This window comes from Taeniopygia guttata, chromosome 1 (assembly GCF_048771995.1).
Source record: "Taeniopygia guttata chromosome 1, bTaeGut7.mat, whole genome shotgun sequence".
NCBI lineage: Eukaryota > Metazoa > Chordata > Aves > Passeriformes > Estrildidae > Taeniopygia > Taeniopygia guttata.
Window position 1 is genome coordinate 42,574,548 of NC_133024.1, and position 18,527 is coordinate 42,593,074.

General features: G+C 43.4%; 1 protein-coding gene across 1 annotated transcript; it reads right to left on the minus strand.

Annotated features, from left to right (window-relative positions):
• Positions 1–2,035: 2,035 nt before the first annotated feature.
• Positions 2,036–5,627, minus strand: LOC100218627 (vitelline membrane outer layer protein 1). The gene is made up of 3 exons (XM_072916850.1): positions 5,280–5,627; positions 4,695–4,792; positions 2,036–4,023 (listed from the first exon to the last, which is right to left on the minus strand). Exons 1-3 carry the CDS (start codon positions 5,445–5,447, stop codon positions 3,738–3,740), a joined length of 552 nt encoding a protein of 183 aa, XP_072772951.1. The 5' UTR covers positions 5,448–5,627; the 3' UTR covers positions 2,036–3,737.
• Between the last annotated feature and the right edge of the window lie 12,900 nt (positions 5,628–18,527).

The following is an 18,527-nucleotide window of genomic DNA, read 5'->3' on the forward strand; positions in this document are numbered from 1 at the left end:
GGTTGGAAAACTTGCTATGACAGGTTGAGCATGAGCTCCATGGTGCACTCATCATGCATATCAATGAAATGTAGCTAAAGCATCTTCAGGTGTTTCCCCTGCATCTCACAAAAACTAACAACTTAAGCTTCAAAGCACTTTTGATGGATGGAATATCTATCTTCCTTGTGCAACAGGAACAATATGGCCATGAAGGCTAGGATTTCTATGGTCGTCTTTATCAGAGGCAAACTCAAAACTTGGTTCACCGGAGCACCACTAACAGCAGGTCTGGTCTTGGTCTAATTCAGTTTTACTCAATAGAATTGGCTTTTAAAAATCATTTCAGGAAAATTCCAGGCCTACTGCTTCTGCCAGTCTCCCTGGAGCTGCACCAAGTATGCATGGATCAGTGGAAAACTCCTTCTTGCCTTCCCCAAGCCTACTCATGCTCCAGATCCAATATTGCCACATTTTCAGTAGATTCAGGGATAATTCTTGCCTGGTCCTTGGTGTTGCCACTAATTCCACCAACATTCAACAGGGACTGTGTGTTAGTTCTTTAGCAACATATTCCTGACTTGTAGATGTGACAGAGACACACAGTCACTTTTTTGAGTCATGCAGATGTAGGCACTCACAGATTCCAGCTACGCACATTTTCAGACACACTAGCTCCAGCACACTTAGATGGTGGTTTTATGCCTTCATTTCTGGTATAAGAGTAATTTCTCCACTCTGAGTGAAGTAAATGCTTGAGATTTACTTTCTAGTTTGTGTATAACCCATGTTTTGCAAGTGGACCATCAGAGGAGACCCAGCTGGTTCATCAATATTCAGATGATAAAAAAATAGCCATTTGATTTTCAAGTTGCTGGTAAGTACATGAGAAAAAAACGTTTCTTGGAAGAGCTCTCATTTGGAGTATCTATTCACACTCTATTAGGGAGTATCTATTCACACTCTATTAGGAAGCTGTGTTACACCTGGCATAACAGGAAAGCACAGAAGGTCAGTTTTGCTGGCACTGTGAATAATTCTTCCCACAGTGAAACCTCAAAATTTAACTGAATTTTTCATTTGCAAAGAAAGAGCAGATGATCAGAGTCTTCCAGCCTGAATTACTCTCTGGAGAAGAAATGCACAATATGAAGCTCCAGTTTTCCATCATCTACATTTACATGTGCATACGTATATATATAAGAAAACAGATACTGCTTCTTGAACAAGTCACTCAAAATAAATGCCATTCCTTCTTTCAAGCACTTCAGCTCAGTGGCACTGGCCATTCCAAGAACTAACTCTCTTAGAAACCTTCTCTATATGGAGATGATTAACTACCTGACCTTTTTTCCCCCACAAAACTGGCTGCACACACAACTCAGTATATCTTTCAAAAAAACATTACTTACTCACACACTAAAACAAACACATTTGGAATGTCCTGTTGTGAGATTTGCTGGTGACACTGATCACACAGTGTCATATTATCAATACTTGATGGTTTTTGCTTGTCCAACGTGCTCTGGTGGAAGGTGACCAGCAGTTGGCCCTCTAAGGCTTCTGTGAAGCGCATGGAGCTGACTCTGCCTCAACAAGGGGATTCCCCAGGCTTTGGAAAGATGATGCAGATAATCGTGTCACCATGATTCCTGCTCACTTTCATCAAATTAAGCCTGTTTTGCTTAGATCAGTGGATCAGTGCAGCTATTTTTACTTTTATGTCCCCAAATATTGCCTCACTAATTATACGGAATGTCAGTTTGCAAGCTGAAATTATTCCTGTTTCACAGGAAAATGAAAGCCAAGCAACTAGATGCAAACTAAAATATGTCCTCCTCTTGTGGGGCTTGAAAACAGTAATTTTGGAAGTTAAGATATGGTGTGGACACTGCTAACTACACTTAACTGTGACAGCATCAGAATTTAGTTTTCGTTTAGTTTGGTTCCCCTTGTTTAAAAGGTTGCAGTTTTTGGGTTGGTTTTTTTCATTGTTTTTTTTTTGTGGGGGGAGTTTGTTTTGCTTTTTTTTTTTTTTTTTTTTGGCTAATTGCTAGAGATGAGGCTTTTATATCTTTAGAGAGAGCTGAATATATGATAAATAAGGATTTTTTCAGAAACTCCTAAATTGAGATGGAAGCTACAAAACAGTTCCTTGAAGCTAATAATCAGTATTTCAAGTGATGACTGGGCTGGTTTTACAAAATAAGCATTTCTTTAATAAAGCATTTGCACACTTAAAATGTCTGCAATCAAGAGGAGGACAGAAAGCAGTAAAAGAATCATTTAGAAATACCAAATGTTAAGAAAGAAGTCAAATCCTGAGATTAAACAAATCAGAACCATGAAAATTTGCAGCAGAAGGTCTGATTAGAAAATTTAATATTAATTTTTAAAAAATAAAATCATTCAAATGCAGGAATTTTTCTGATATCTTCTTGCACTACAGAAGCTTTGCTGAAGTGCTTCAGTGGAAGGAAATACAGTTATTATTTGAGTACTTTTTGAGGTAAGCAACAGTAAGAAAAATTTGTATGCCTGAAGAGCCAGAGCGGTGATGTATGTGCTAAGGAGAGCATGTGAACTGGCAAAAGGAACGTCCACCATCAGCTCTGTGCTGTTCCACATGGCTGTGGTCCCAGACACAACATCCCCAAAGCCCAACCCCAGCAGTCACCTGGAGAATGCCAGCATCATGCCCCTACCTTTTTTCAAGCTCACAAAGATGCATAATGCATTGCTTTGAGAGAATAGTGATAGCTGCACTTCCTACAAGGTGCTGAGAGAGGCAGCAAGTCTTCTTAAACTCTTGCCAGACAGGCTTAGTGGCTTGATAGAGCATGATAATGATCTTCAGACATTATTTTTCCCTGAAATGTGAGTACATTCTTTACATCTAGCATATCAGGACAAAGTAGTAATTTCCAGCTTACCCAGCAAATTGGAGCATAAGAAATGGATGACTGACATAGAGTTTATTTTTAATTTGGATTCTCCTCCATTCTATTTAAAGCATGAAGCCCAGAGGTGACAAACAAAATCCAAGTCCCATGAAAATGTCTTGCACTAGCAGCCAGGTGAGCCAGCAGAGCACACTGCAAAGCAGCAGCAAGAGAGGCCTGGGGAGCTACAACCCACCCATGTGGTTCAGTGACACACAGATGAATGCATAGAGTAAACACACTAGCTAGTCCTGTTTCCTAAGGCTGGAGCTCAGGCAGCTAAGAGATTGCTTGCAAAAAGAATGTACAAATCTTGAGGCAATTTAAGCTAGAGGTAGGCAATGACAGCAAACCTTTGACGCCTCTCATGAGCCCACCCAAACCCTTTGTCTCTCATTACTCATTTTGGCTTTGGTCAGAAGCTTCAAATGGACTCAAATACCCATTCTTCCCTGTTTGTCATATCGACAGATCAAGTATTACTTCAAATAAGGGAAAATGGGCAGACCAAACCTCAAAGAAACTTGCCAGTCAGAGAAAAAGAAAGTTGAGAAATCTGTCAGCTCTGAGCAATTGGTAGAGATTGAGCATTTTCACAGCAGTTCATGATGCAATGATTTGCCTATAGCAGTATGATTTGATATAGCAGTAGCTGTAAAAGACATCATCATCTAAGGCATTGGCCAGAACAGCAAGATGCAAGCAGTCAAAATATCATGGGCATGTCCCAGGATAAAGCTAGAGCAAATCTTTACTGGTACATCACTTCCTGGGGGATATGGGATGTTTAGGCAGTGATGAAGGTGGAGCAAGTGCTCATCTGCAGCAGAAGAACTTCACATCATTGAGTGCTGTGTCGTCCTGAAGTCCCTGTGCGGTCTCTACCTTGGTCTGGAGACCACATATCTTACAGCTGTTGGTCCACGGGCCAAAGCTGCCCCACGACAGTCCATCACCTACCAGCACAGCCTCATCTGAGCATCTGAACTGGATGTTGTTGGCTGCTGTATCATCACCTGCTCTTTGGGAGGTCTCTGTTCTCAGTGAAAAAGAGATCAGGTAGCCTCCAGGGCAAACTTGGAAGCTGGTCCAGGAACCCCACCTGACAAAAAAGCAAATGGAAAAATGTCTGGGCTCTGTGAGCTTTGGGAAATGCTCCTTCTCCTTGTCACACTGCTCTGAAGCTTAACCCTTCTCTGACGCAGCTTCCTGCTGCAGTCGGGGGCCCTTTGCCTTCTCCTTTTATTTTCCTTGCCTTCCAAAGATGTACTTGTCATTGATATCTCATCAGAAAAACCTGAGGAAATCTCAGGAAACCTGAGATTGGGTAGCAACCTGAGGGCAGCCCAAGCACATGTTTTATGATGCATGCCTGGCATGTGTGACAGGTACACTCCAGGCAGCCGGAGAGCAGCCAGAGGTGCAGCATGGTGTTCCCTGCAGCATGGCCAGGGCTTGGACAGGGCAGTTTCTAGATGTATGGCTAGAAACCCTTCCAAAGAAAACTCTAACTCTGGTACCATATTTCAGGTGTTCACAGTACTCTGCATAAAATCCAAGGGTAAACAAAAAGTGGTAAAGTGAGGTAACCTGTGTTTAATAACCCTCAAAATTAATGAAAAACAACCCCTAACCACTTGTTTTAATTCACTATACTACATCACTGTGTATACAGCAAGTTAGAGAGAAGAGACCCCTCCAAATGGTGACACCATTTGGGTGTTTTGTGAGCTGGTGCATGACAAACAGGAGAGAAACCAGAGTGTCACTTACTCCCCCACCAAGGATTCAATGGCTGTCGAGTCATCCTGACAATGCAGGCGTATGCCATTCAGAGCAGTGTCATCACTTCCAAACTGGTCAGGCTCCACCTGCAATGGAAATCACACAGGGACAGAGGTAAAGGCAAGGGGAAAAGGACCCAGGAAAAGTCCTTTACATGCCTGTCAGAAACAGTCCCACCTCCTTTCTGTAACGGGAAAGAGAAAATGTCTTGGGAAAGAGAAAATGTCTTTGGAAGCACATTGGAAAAAACAGCTGCCACTGGGAAACCACCTAACCCTTGTAACATGTTCTTTGTGTTTTCTAACTATTTCTGACCCAACAGGTAAGGCAGAGTCTCAGAGTCTCAGGAGAGACACTGGTGGTGGATGCCTCTCTCCTAGAATCCAGATTTTCATACCCACATGACTTCTCCCAGCAATATCAGCCACACGCAGACTTTTCTGGTGTAGCTACAGTGACAACACTTGCCAGAAGACTCATAGCCTTATGTACAGAGTATCATACTCAAGAAGAGAAAAAATATGCAGAAAATCCCTAGGGACAGGCGAAGGTAGGGAATGGAGAGAATTTTACCTTCAGTGCAAATCCATTAGCGTAGCCATGATGGCAAAATTGCCGGCTGCCCCACTTGCCCCAGTGGCCTCCATTGGGCACAGAGAGGACAGAGGTGTATTCACGTACCCCTGTGCCTGGGGGGCAGAGGAGGATCAGGATGAGTGTAGCTGGTACAAGGAACTTCATCTCTGGTGCTCTGAGTCTGCTGAAGGAATGCTAATGTATGGACTGGGGAGTTTATATCCTTCCAAGGCTGCTTGCCTTTCCCTACCAGACCATTGACAAACACCACTGGAACAATAGTTTCCACCCAGGCAGGGACACAGCACTTGCTGACCTGCTCACAGTGCCCATGAGGAGATCCTCTGGGAGTTCAGCAGCTGACAGGCAGCAGATACTGTGGCCATAGGTGTATCCACCACCACTGAAAGGCTATGGGACCTCCTATGTGCTCCTTGCTGTGCTCATGGTAGAAGCTTAATATTGATTTCTGCTTCTGGCTATGCAGATCTTTGGCCATGGGAATGTTTGCCTTCTGAGAGTAACTGCCAGAACCATTTTACCTACTGCTATTTGGCAAGGGAGGTCAGATTAGATGAAGAAATATAAGGGACTTGGTCTGGAACAATGAATAAATAAACTCATGCCCTGTGTCTCCCAATACCTTCTGTTTAATAGGATTCCTGGGAATCTCAACAAATTAAGTAATTTATGGTTTTAATATATTTATTTTCAAAGGCCTTTTTAATCTCAATAAAAAACTGTATGCTTTGCTTTTGCAGCAAGCTTAACCAAAGTCAGATATGCTGGGATGGATGCCCACAGTGATTCTCAGGGTTAAGTGCCACTGAGGACAAGTAGAAAGGTGATACTGATGCACTGAGGGCACAGTCTTTGAGGATGTCATGATGCAGAAAGAGGTGGATTCAAAACTCTTAACACAAAGTGAACCAATGCTTCAGAGTGCCCTCAGTTGGTCTTGCAGCATCTGGCAGAAGCTTTTTCTCAGTTCAACAGGCAAAGAAAGAAGTTTATTTTAGAGAAGTATCTTGATCCTCAGGATGTTAAAGCAAGATGAGGTGCCAAACCTGTTGAACTAACAGAAGACAAAGAATTTCCCTCTTCTAGGTTTCTCTTCTAATTCCTGTTCTGCTCCATCTGTTCCTGCCCACTATAGGGTGATGTTGCTTTTCCCATTCTTGACTCTGCATTCCCCTTACACTTGTCAGTGTTGTCTACAGGTGGCAACATATGCAAATTAAGATGATGGGAAGTTGGATGATCCTTTTAGTGAAAGGCACTAAAAGTGTACAGCATGTGATGAAAGCAGAACCTGTTTTCCTTTTTAAACCAGAACTTTTGTTCTACTTCTCCAAAGGGATGTCGAAATCCAGAGGAGATATGTTTTCTCCCACAAGGACTGTGCAATCACATCTGGCAAACCAGGTGTGTTTGTTCAGCAGGGTCACACAGTGATAGCCAAGGACACTCAGACCTGCTCTTGGCAGCAAATGGATGGAAAGGAGCAGAAAGAGTCAGAAGAAAATGGCTGGGACCTGGTTAAGACTACAAAAGGAGCAGGATTCCCTCTCATTTCTCCTTTGCTGGCCCTAGACCATCACCCTTGATCACTTCACTTCTAGCAGCAGGCCCACAGCCTGGCAGGACCCATCTTCCCCCCTCAGACTCTGCTCAAATTATAAGATTCCTGTCTTTTTCCATCCCCAGAGGAGGATCCTGGGGCACAGTGAGCCCACAGTGTGCAGGGGAGCAGGACAAGGCAGGAGGTGAGGACACCTTCAGGGATTTGGCCATGAGAAATTACTCCCATCCAGAACTCAGAGGTTCAGGAGAAAACTCAAGCCCAAGAGGAGAACTATTAGAGAATTACTAGTCCAGGACCAGGGAAAAATCCTTTTCCCATTTATAACCAAATAGCTGGTAAACTGGGCTGCCAAATGTGAGATGCCTTGGACTTGATTTCACGGTACACAGCTTAGATAGCACTTAACAGGTGCAGAGCAGACACTGATTTTGCTACCACAAGTAGCAAGTTTAACAAGTTTCCAAAGATCAGCTTACACAGACTACCAAAATTTTAAAAAGTCTGCAATGGTGAGATCCAGATCTCTTACTGACACACCACCCCGCTTTCTTGATCCCTCTCCTGTATTTTAATATCCTTGAAAATGTCAGAACAGTTTTAAAGAAAATTGGAAAACTGATGAATTTGATTAATGAAACATGACTACAGTAAAATGATGACGATACAGGGTATTTCATCCTTTCATTGTTCATCCAGCTTAATACAATTATTTTTGCAGGCAGAGAAGCATAAAAATTTTGCCACTACTTTTCAGCTTTTATAAAAAAACTTCTACTTTTTCATAAAAACAGATTAACATAATACTAATCAGTATATTGATTTTATAAAATTATTATTGTGATTTTATGACATTTAAATCTATATGGAACATGGAAAAAATTGCCTATAACATACAGAAACATATACCATATAAAATTTGTTTATTTTATGATGTTATTGAAAAAATTATGTATTAGCTGCTCTTGAAAATTCATTAATTTCTGATTTTTAGACCTGAAAATACCACACAATTAATATTACAAACTTTGTTTGGCAGCGTTGTGTTGTCTTTTGCATATTCTCATTTTCTCATATTCATGTAAACCTGCTGCTGCCCAAAGGATGAGATCATTTGAGATGTTGGGCTCTTTTGAGTGAGCTGTAGGAAGGGTTGAAGGTAGCAAGTGCCCAGGAACTCCAAATAGGAGGCAAAACATCATTCCCTAAAAGACAAGTCAATAAATACAGGGTGATGGTTTTGACTGAATGACTTTCTGCTTCTGCATACTCTAGGCCATTTTACACTCCTCCCACACTGTTACCAAGGCACTGGTCGCCACCCATCAGCTCTCAGTAGCCATGTTCCTCAGCAGCTCTAATGCCAAACCTGACCATTACAACTGGGTGTAAATCCATTGTAAATCACACAGCCTGGCTCTGCCAAACCTTCCTCACCTGCAGCTTGGGATGTAGATAAGACACTCCATAGCTAACTGCATCCTGCAAAAGACACACTATCTCATGGAAATGGTACCTCAGCAAACCCAGAAGTCACACCTAGTGCCAAAAAAACATGAAAGGGCAATAAAGAATCTATTCTATTCTATGAAAACATGAATAAGTGAAGGGTTGCATTATTTATAAAGAAGAGGTGAGATTCTGAAGGAACACAGACATCAGTGCAGATGTCTCCATCTGAAATAACAGCAGTGGGTTCCCTTCACAGCTGCTGAGAGAGAAGCATGATGACAATAGAGAGGAGCAGATATCTTCACATGAACCTCTCCCTGAAATCATCTGTTCATCGGTGCTGACTACAGTGGGGCATGGTCCCCTCTGAACTAGTCTTATAACCTCAGACTCTGTGTTGGCTTTTTCAGGCTAAAAATGGTAGTGCTGAATGACAATGAGTTTTCAGTAATATGGGTAATATGGGTAAATGTTTAAGAGAAAATGAGTAATCAAATTATGTGCTATCTGGTCCTCAATTTCTCATTTGCTAAATTGACTCAGATTAATAGAAAATTGAATGGCAGGAAAAAATATAAGTGATAGATATCACAAATGAGACAAGAGCTGGGATTTTCTAGATGCACAAGCAGAGAGAGAAGCTTTAAAGCAAATAACATAAGTATAGACATTTCTCAGATATAAGGGGAGATAATTTCGCATTAGTTGAAATAACAGGATGTAAAGATGAGCTACGTGTAGAGGTGGTGCTCCTCTTGTTGTGAAGTAATTTTCAGGTGGTTTCCCACTTGCCCACAACCCCCAGCTTTCATATAAAACTTTACCTTGAGAATTTAGACAGTTATCTACTAGGCTGAACATACATTATTGTTTTTAAAGCAGTAATTACAGTCTATAAATTTAATAAGCAAACTCTCTATTCTACTGTGCAATAAAATAAGAAAAAAATATTGAGTAATTTTAGATCTAGAATTGTCTCCTGTGGGACATGGCTTGATATGTGTTTTTACAGGTTTTCAATACTTTTTACTATTGATTCAAATTGCTAATTAACAAAAAACCCCACAAAGAAATGGAGTGGCAGACCCTCCTGCAGTGCAGATTTGCTGACAGCCAGAGACCAAATGCCAATTTACACCCACTGCAAGTCTTCAGCTAAAGATCACTTCACATATGAGAACTTCAGCAACTCATTCTGAAAATTCAATGGGAAAAGTTCCCAGGAAACATATCCTTAACCACAGCCACAGGGCTGTTCCACCCCCTTGAAACTGAGGCTCATAATGACAAGACAAAAAAAAACAGATTAAGCTCTACTGAGGGTTAGGGGAGGGAGGGAGGGAGAAAGAAGAGGGAGAGAGAGAGAGGAAAGAAAGAAAGAAAAAGAAAGAAAGAAAGAAAGAAAGAAAGAAAGAGAAAGAAAGAAAGAAAGAAAGAAAGAAAGAAAGAAAGAAAGAAAGAAAGAAAGAAAGAAAGAAAGAAAGAAAGAAAGAAAGAAAGAAAGAAAGAAAGAAAGAAAGAAAGAAAGAAAGAAAGAAAGAAAGAAAGAAAGAAAGAAAGAAAGAAAGAAAGAAAGAAAGAAAGAAAGAAAGAAAGAAAGAAAGAAAGAAAGAAAATGAAAGAGAAAGAGAGAGCAAAAAGCTCTGAAAATAAAGTTTAATATTTGTAGATTATTTTGATATGTCACAGATCATTCACAGTTTCCCTTTACTTTTTAAATAAAGGAATTTATTAACAGATCCTGAACACAGGTGATGAAAAGAAAGGACAGCTGTCATTCCTCCCCTCCAGTTTCCTCCAAATCCTCTACTGCTTCCAAAAGACTCATATAATTTTTTTAATTTTTTTTTTTTCAGAAGCCTAACCCTAGTCGTAACCCTCATCCCTACCCACTGCAACTTGCACTGAATCCATGCTGGTTTGTATCACTCTCCTCCTAGCTGAGCCAACTGGGACAAAGCTCCTGATCCCTTCCTCTCCAGAGTCACCTCAGAGCAGAGGTAAGCCCCACACTCATAGGAGCTGGCAGTCTCTGAATAGGCCTGACATTTCTGGCAGTATCCATGAAAATCACCTGTCCTGAGAACTTCTCACAGAGAGGATAGGTGCATGCAATGACACCTTATCGTTATACAAGTTTGTAAATTTATATGCATGCAATAAGAAAGGGTTAAATTCTTTAGCAAGTTCAATATTGTTTGGTCCCCACCAAAACCTGCCACTGCAGCTGATCAGTTCGGGGCCTTGCCCTGTACAGGTCTCCCACAGGAGATAAGCAGGTCTCCTACAGGAAGCCCACCCAACTCTTTCTCTTTGCTGCCACAGGCAGGTTTTCACACAGCCACAAGAGCTCCTTCTTTTGGAAGGCTCATCATGACCAGGCTGGGCTCTGCTTCATTATCTCACTGCTCTAAAGAGTCTGCCTAAATGCACTTGCCAGTCATGCTGGTTTTGGCATGTCCTTGAAATCCTGACACTGCTGTGTCCATCTCTTCTCCCAGTGTTCATCCCTCATAATTTACTAGACAGGGGAGAGACGCTCACATTGAGCACAAGGGCTGAGGGAACACCAGAGTGCTTGCAGGTGGTCTCTGCCTCCTTGAGGAAGGACCTCAGGAATAGCAGAGGGAGAGGAGAAAGCACAAAGCTTCTTTTTACTCCTTTTATGGCATCACCTGCAGATCAAAGCCCTTTCTCAGTGGTTCTTTTCACTACTTCAGGTTCGTGTGGGCTGCATCAAACAGCAGGTCTGGGTGACCCTGGCTGCTAGTGTGTCACCCTGCCTGAGCAAACACACGTGGTCCTTCAGCTTCTCTCTGGGGGTCTTGCTTGCTTTCTTATATCAGGGGGAAAAAATGAGTGCCTTGATAGAAAATCTGCTATTTTCTATGCTATGATCCCTTTTCTTCTGCACTCAGATAAAACTTTGTGACTTCTTATTTCCCCCAGGGGAGGAAAATGCAGCTATATGCTGCTTGCAGGGAAGCTGTGCTTGCCTTGCCTCTAAGAGCTGCCTGTGTGCAACGCTCCAGGTTTGGCGACCACAGAAGCATTCCTTGGCAGAAGGTTTTGTTCACCAAGTACTTAGCCCTCTGTTAATTTGAGGTTACCCCAGGTTTCAGCCCCACTTCAGAGCTGCTGGAAGCCCCCCAGAGGGCTCCCCATCAGGGCTGCCAGGCAGTGGAGGGAAGCAGCTGATGGGAAATGCTGCTCTGAAGCTGCCCACCCTTGCAGAGCCCAGTGTCAGGGACAGCCAGGACAGGTCACTGCAGACCTGCTCAGCTCTGTGCCAAGGAGCAATGGCTGTGCTGTCACCAGGCCAGAGCTCACTGATACCATGTCCCACACCCAGGGGCTTGGTCTTCTTTTCTTCCTGTTGCTTCCAGGGAGCAGGAGCACAAAGCACATTTTTGTCATCCATGTTCCTAAGGACAAGGCCCTTGGGCAACTGGGGAAAATCTCCACTATCACTTTAGTGGAGTCATTGGATTTGTACTACAGGTAAAAACCTTCTTTTCTGCCAGCAGTGTTTTATGCCAGCTCCACACATGTCATTAACTCCCTCTGAAAACCCTCCTTGATCCTAGAACATGACTTTCCACTGCACCACCACCTGCAGAGGCTGCAGCAGTTCACAGTTCCCAGGCTACATGCCAAAAATATCTCGTATCTAGATCTCCCTCAGAATGTCCAGTTTGTCAGTAATTTTATGCAGCTGGAATATGGAATTTTTCCCTTTCTTGAAAATTTATGGACATTTCTCAAGAAAATCTTTCACAAAAATAGGGAAATCCATGAAGACATGAACCTTGTTAACCTCCCATACAGATGTCTTAGATGGCAACCTCGGTTTCCCTCATCTTCACCTATTCCCCCAAGTAGGATTGCACTCAGTCTTTGAAGGGTTTTGAACACTACAAATGGTATCTGTACACTTCACTTGAGTAACACTTGCTTTGGGGAATTTCCTCAATGCTTTGGCTATTTTTTCCCTTTTTTACTCAGTCAGGTATAGAAGAGCAAAACCATGCGTTTCTTGAAATTCAGGTCCAACCATGTTGGCCACGCTGTTGGCTTCACTGGTGAAGCTGGTGTCTTTTTTATTTTAACTGTATCCCTACATGAAATGCAGTTACAAAAATTAAAAAACAATCAAAAAAAATCAAAAAAATACCACCACAATTTTCTCTCCAAACTGAGTCAAGTCACTGTGGAAAGACACTCTATCAACAGCATGAGTCTCTTCTGTGGTCACATCTGCACAATTTGATCATGTAATTGGACCTTGGCTCTGGCCAGTAAGGGATCTATTAGCTAAAAGTACCTCAGACAAAAGGAAGCCTTTGTGCATAAATTAATGCAAATCAAGCCTGGGCTCTTCCCTCCTGTGATGCTGGGAGCTGTTCTGTTCTGTCTTGCTGCAAGAAATGAACACTGCACTGTAGCCTGGGGACAACAAGCTGATGAGAGGGGAGATAAGGACAAGGCAGAAGACGAGATCCAGGACTTCAGCTTTAAAGCCTAGATGAGAAAGAAATACTCAGAAAACAGTCAACTTTGTGGATTGGTATTGAAACCACACCAACCATGGTGTGTCCACTTGAGTGTCACCTGGAAATAGCACAGGAGTAAAATGCTAGCCAGTGAAAATGCCTTCTTAGACATGTCAGGAAATTAATATGCCCTGACAAAACAAATTTGGGATGGCTCAAATCTCCTTAGCAGCATAGCAAAGTTCAGCTCCAAGACCCAACAATTCCCCAGTGGATTACACTCCACCTCTGCAGAGGAGAGCATCTGGCTGCTACTGGTGCATTGGAGATCTGCTGTCCCTGCTCCACCACATCAGGTTTTCACTGCTGCTACACCAGGGGGACTCAGACTGGAGAAGTTTTCTGGTCCCACAAAACTGTTGCAAAAAAGTGAACATATCTCAAAGCAGACAGTGGAAGTCCTGTTCCCTAAATCATTCACTTAAAGAGGTAGTCTATGCCTGGCAGAGAATCTCAAATAGGATTGGTTTTTTAGGTCTGGGGTTTTTAGAGAGAGAGAGTTTACTCAAGTAAACCACTGTTTATACTCTCCTTTTCCCTGTTTGACCCACAAATGTCCTCTCACCTTCCCATCCCTTCATTAAAAAAGAACTGGTGCCAGTCTGAGAGGGTGTTTCCTAACCACAGCCCAAGCCAGATCTGTGCCAGTGCTCAGGCAGGCTCACTTGGGCTCACCCAGCTCCATGAACAATGCTGTAGCTGGAGGAAAGTGCCAAGTATCCCAGAAAATTTGCTCCATGCTATTCCTTTCATGTCAGTACTAGGCAAAATTTATTTCTTTGTTTTCTTCAGTGCTGCTTGGGGGATATTTACTCTTTACTAGGCTCACATTGCTGGTCAGGAAAAGGACTTCCCAGGCAGCAGGAATTTGGTGTCCAACAGTTTCTTATCTGCAACTCTAGTCCAGCTTGTATTAATAAAGGTTGAAGATTATTTAGGACTTCCAGTCTGCTGGCCAGTTGCAGAGGGGACGGGAAATTCAGGATGGACTTAAACTCACAGTAAAACATAACACATATGCAACTATATGTGATTTAACAGATATTTTCATATATATTGTGCTGCAATGTATATGTGGCCCTGTTTACTTACGTTCTCCTTTACCAGTTTGTGTAAACAGATCCCAGCTATTCGACTGCTTTTGCTCATATTCTCAGTGTTTTCCCAAATTTATCCTGGAAATACAGAGAAAATAAACACTTTGTAATGATGTTTCTGGCAGCAGCCTTCGCCCATTTGCTGGTGTGAAGCTCCTGCAGACTCTGTCACTTGACATTTGACACTCCCCTCTCAGAAGCACCAGCGGAGGCTTGGGTGCCTGGGAGCGCAGTGGTACAGGGGCCAAGGCAAGCAACTGAGCAAATCCCCAGGAAAAGCTGTTCCCAGCAAGCCTGCAGGCAACTGTGACTTAATCCTGCATGGCTGAGGGGGAGAATTGGCATCCCCCTCCCACCCTGTGCATTCACTTTCACCTACAGTAACCAATACCTCAGCCGAGCGCTGCGGCTGCAGAGTCCCTGTGCTGACACTGGGCCGTGCCCATGAGAGCTGCACTGCTCCCCATCAGGCTGCTCCCACCTGCTGCCCACCAGCCCCAGGAGAAGATACGTGCCCAGTGAGTCTCCAGAGCAGGGAGCAGCTCCTGGGGGCTCTCCCACAGCTCAGCAGCTGAAGGTCAGGGTGGGCTCTTGGCTTGCAGAATCAGTAGTTTGATTAGAGCAAACAGGACTGGAAAGATGTTCAGGAGGTCTTCTGCTGCATTCCTACTCCAAAGTAATCACTGCACACTAGGCACTGCTGATGCATTTCTGCTCAAACTTTCCCAAAAAATTCTCAAGGGATAATCTTGCAGCCTTACTAGGCTTAATTATTATTATTAAGGATACTCCTCGGCAAACCTTAGCCTGCTGCAGTACTCATCCATTAGTCTTTGTCTCAGACAGAGTCCAGACCATTCCCTTCCACTGTACAGCGGTATTCTGGACTGTTGCAGGTTCTTATGCTGTCCCTCTCCCGCAGCAGCTGTGAGCTGTTTGCAATGCCTGGGGACTTGTTTACCTCCCTGCAGACCCCAGTGACTGCATTCCTCCTGTGATATGGTTTCAAAGTCCTTGGAGCAATGCCTACCTCCCCAGCCTACTCCCTGCATCTTCCCCTTGAACAGGACTCCCTGCACAGCCACCAGCCTCCCGCCTTGGTCCCTTACAGCTGCCACCCAACCTGGCTCTACATGGCATGGAGGGAGCCCAATGAGGAAGACAACAGAAAAACCTGGGGTAGACTTTCTCTCCTGAGCTCCTTGTACTGTCCTTTCCACGTGCTCCCATGGCAGCAGTGCAGCAGACCCCTGACTGAAGGGCTACTCCCAAGAATTCCTCTCCCCTGTCCTCCCTCAGCTCAGTTACACGGTCCCAGCTCTCATGCTCGTTATGCAGGGATCAGGTTTCCAGACTGCGACAGGTTTTGTTGCTTTTTGTTGGACTCCATCCAGCCAGGCCATATCCTGCTGGAAGTTCAGTGCCCTCAGCTGAGCAGAGTAGCCCCGCTGGGGGCTCACACTTGCTGAGAAGAAAACTCACTTCATTTGTCTCATAGGCTGTAATTTGGTTCACATTTCTCAGCATGGAGATGACCTGACACCGCTGACTCACGCATTGCCTTTAATCCTTTATCACCCCCAGACCCTCTCTGCAGAGTGATGTCAATGCAGGTGTTTTTCTTCATGCAGCTTCTTATTTCTGCAGAAGGCGGGAGCTCACCCTTGTCCCTAGAACAGAAGCACATCCTATTTTTCTCAAACTATTTCTCCAATTTGACAAGACCATTTGTCAAGTTCAAGCTGCGTCATACAAAGTACTTGTAGCCTATTCAAGCTTGCTGTGACCAGCAAAGTTAATAAGCTTGATATTTATTTTAGAGACCACCATTAATAATGACCTGGCCTGGCATTTCCCTGCTAGTGAATTTCTTCCCAGAGGCCACCCTGCTCATTCTTCATGAAGCCTCTCTGTAGAAATTGGATTTGTACAGTCAAGAGAGAGGAGGAAACAAAACTAAACTTAGATTATTACTCGTTCCCCATCTTAGGGGAAAAAAGGTAATACATAATGCATGTCATCTGCTTCACTTAGCAGTCAGAGCCAGCAGCAAGTCACAAATGCGTGTCCCTTTGCTGTGGGCGTGTCACACAGCCACCAAATCAAGATCACCTCCTATGTGCCAGCGTGTCCCAGAGAGGAGCTGAAAGATGGAAGAGGACAGTGCATGCAGTGGCTGGGGCAAAGATAATCAATGAGCCTGGGGGGCCACCAAGGCAGGACACTGCTGAAGGCAGGGTGAGAAGGCAAAAGCCATGGGACCACAAACAGGGCTATAAAACGAGCAAAGCTCTCTGGCGGCACCTTTGCTTGGCCAACTGAGGATGCAACTTATGACCAGTCTATCTGTTTCTCCTCAAAAGAGCTGCCCAGCTCTCCCAGCTCCTCAGCAATCACTGCCAGTTTTCCTGTCCTGCTGCTGCCCTGATCAATGGCTGTTCCCACTCTGACAGCCACAAAGGTGACACAGGAGCAGACAGCAGCAGTGACCACAGAGGCTGTATTACCCTATGGTGCTGCAGTGTAAATTCTCTCATTTCCAAAGCAGGAGCTCCCCAGTGACTGCTCTTTCCGTAGGCTCAAGGTGAACTGTAGGTGTGCAAACCTTCTCCTGGGTCTGTTCCTGTGTGCTCAGGAAAATGGAGCTCAGCAGCATAGCCTTGGCCCAGCTGAGCCCATGGAGGCTCCTGGGCTAACAAAGGGATTGCTCCTCCTTGGATATACCACGGGATTTGCAATGACAGTAGAGAACCTCTCTTCTTTTCCATGATCTACCTTCTGCCCTTGTACTTTCAATATCCTGTCTCACACGGAGAATTCATTTGTGATTGAGGTAGTTTTTTTATGAGGCATTCTGGGCTGTTTTCTTCCACTCAGTTTGCAATCAGCAAATGGGCCCTTGGAGTTTAACAGCTACAAGAATATCTGAAACTCAGGTTTTAGGTTGGAGGGATGTTATTAAAGAAGAATTTTGAGACTTTGAAGACAAGAGTAATGGGGATTTAACTATTCAAATGTCCAAAGCTCACAGACAGCACAGAAAATATCAGAAGGAAGTGCAAAGGAAAAGCTCAAAAGGATAAATCTCTGTGGTTTAGGAAAGAGAAGGGGTGAGATAATGTCTGGAAATTGATTAAAGTAGAGAAGTGACTGTGTAGACTGTAAGGAAGAGAATAAATCAAGCAAGAAATGTGTTCAGAATTAACTCAGAGGACAAGTCCAGAGAAGAATTTTGCTGTCACAGTGTGGCAGCAACATTGCCATATATCTAGTTTTACACCAGTTCAGTCCCAAACAATATCTCAGCAGGCTTGGCTTTTTCACAGAACCTGAGTACCCTGCTCAAAGGAGGGACAACTTAAAAGAAAGATAAAGATTCTGAAGGTCATATCCAGTCAACTTCTGAATATTATTTTTCCCACAAAAAATATTTTGTCAAATTTGTTTATTTTTACTCTTCAAAGTGAGCAAGAGCTGGAAGCAGTACATCATGCCAGGATGGCTATGGCTTTGCTTGGAATGTAATACCAACAAAACTTTGCCAGTGATAACGTTCCCAGGACTCACCACCTGGAAGGAATTTCTTGGCAGATTTCATACACAAAGAGAAGCATTTAATTCTCAGTTAATTTTAATTCACTTTTGCACACCGTCCTAGTAATTTCTCCAGGCAGGATGCCCATCTCTCTCGGTATCTTAGGGCTGAGACAATGCTGTAGGTGTCTGTTGCCAGGTCCTCAGGAGTGCTCAGAGTAGCTCCTGGCTCTCTATTCCCCTTGCCCACTGAAAAACCACAGATACAGACCCTGCACAGACAGGACCAGGAAACACAAGTTATTAACTTTTACTTGGGAAAGGGTAAAAGAAAATTGTCAGTGTTACACCATAAGGTAAAGGAGGCTGCAGGAGACAGTGAGTGCTAATATTGCAGCCAGATGGAAAAAATAGAAGTAACATATCTGGTGGTAGATTGCATGTGAAAACATGGCAGACAAAAAGCACTTTGAGAAACAAATGGCAAAGGGAATAAATGCTATTAATGCTTCTTCATATCAAAGATTCAGGACCTTGTCAGAAAATCTGTAGGGCCAGCTGATATCATAAAAGATCACAGCAGATATGGCCATTTAAAAATTATTTATTTGCTCACTGCTCCTAGTGGAAGAAACTGTGTTCAAATGGCTCCAGCCATTCTGGGGGTTAGGGTTCTTAAGAAGGATTAGGTAGAAATCAAAATTACTTCAGAAGAGAGATTTTAAAAGTCACAGAGTGAATAGCAATGAATGACTAAGACTGATAATAAGTACTCAGGAGGTCTGTGTCTCTAAACTGGAAGAGCTAAGATCATAGCAGTGATGGATGTGTTATTTAAAATTACTGGAAAGTGAAACAGGAGCAAACATGAGGTCAATTTTAAAACTTTGCTCCAAAGGTGATGGGAGTAACTGTATGCCTCTTATTCCAGCTTAGAGACTACAATGGGATCTGGCAATCTGTGCTGCATCTATGTGCTGTGGCAAAGTCTTTGTTGGGAAACCTCCAGGGTGGCTTCTGTGAGAAG

Bases quoted from the DNA above. Each gene is read 5' to 3' on its own strand.
- LOC100218627 (XM_072916850.1), bottom strand. From the start codon at position 5,447: ATGAAGTTCCTTGTACCAGCTACACTCATCCTGATCCTCCTCTGCCCC. The intron at 4,793-5,279 runs GTAAAATTCTCT...TTTCCATTGCAG, and splicing joins CTAATGGATTTGCACTGAAG to GTGGAGCCTGACCAGTTTGG. The intron at 4,024-4,694 runs GTAAGTGACACT...CTTTTTTGTCAG, and splicing joins ATTGAATCCTTGGTGGGGGA to GTGGGGTTCCTGGACCAGCT.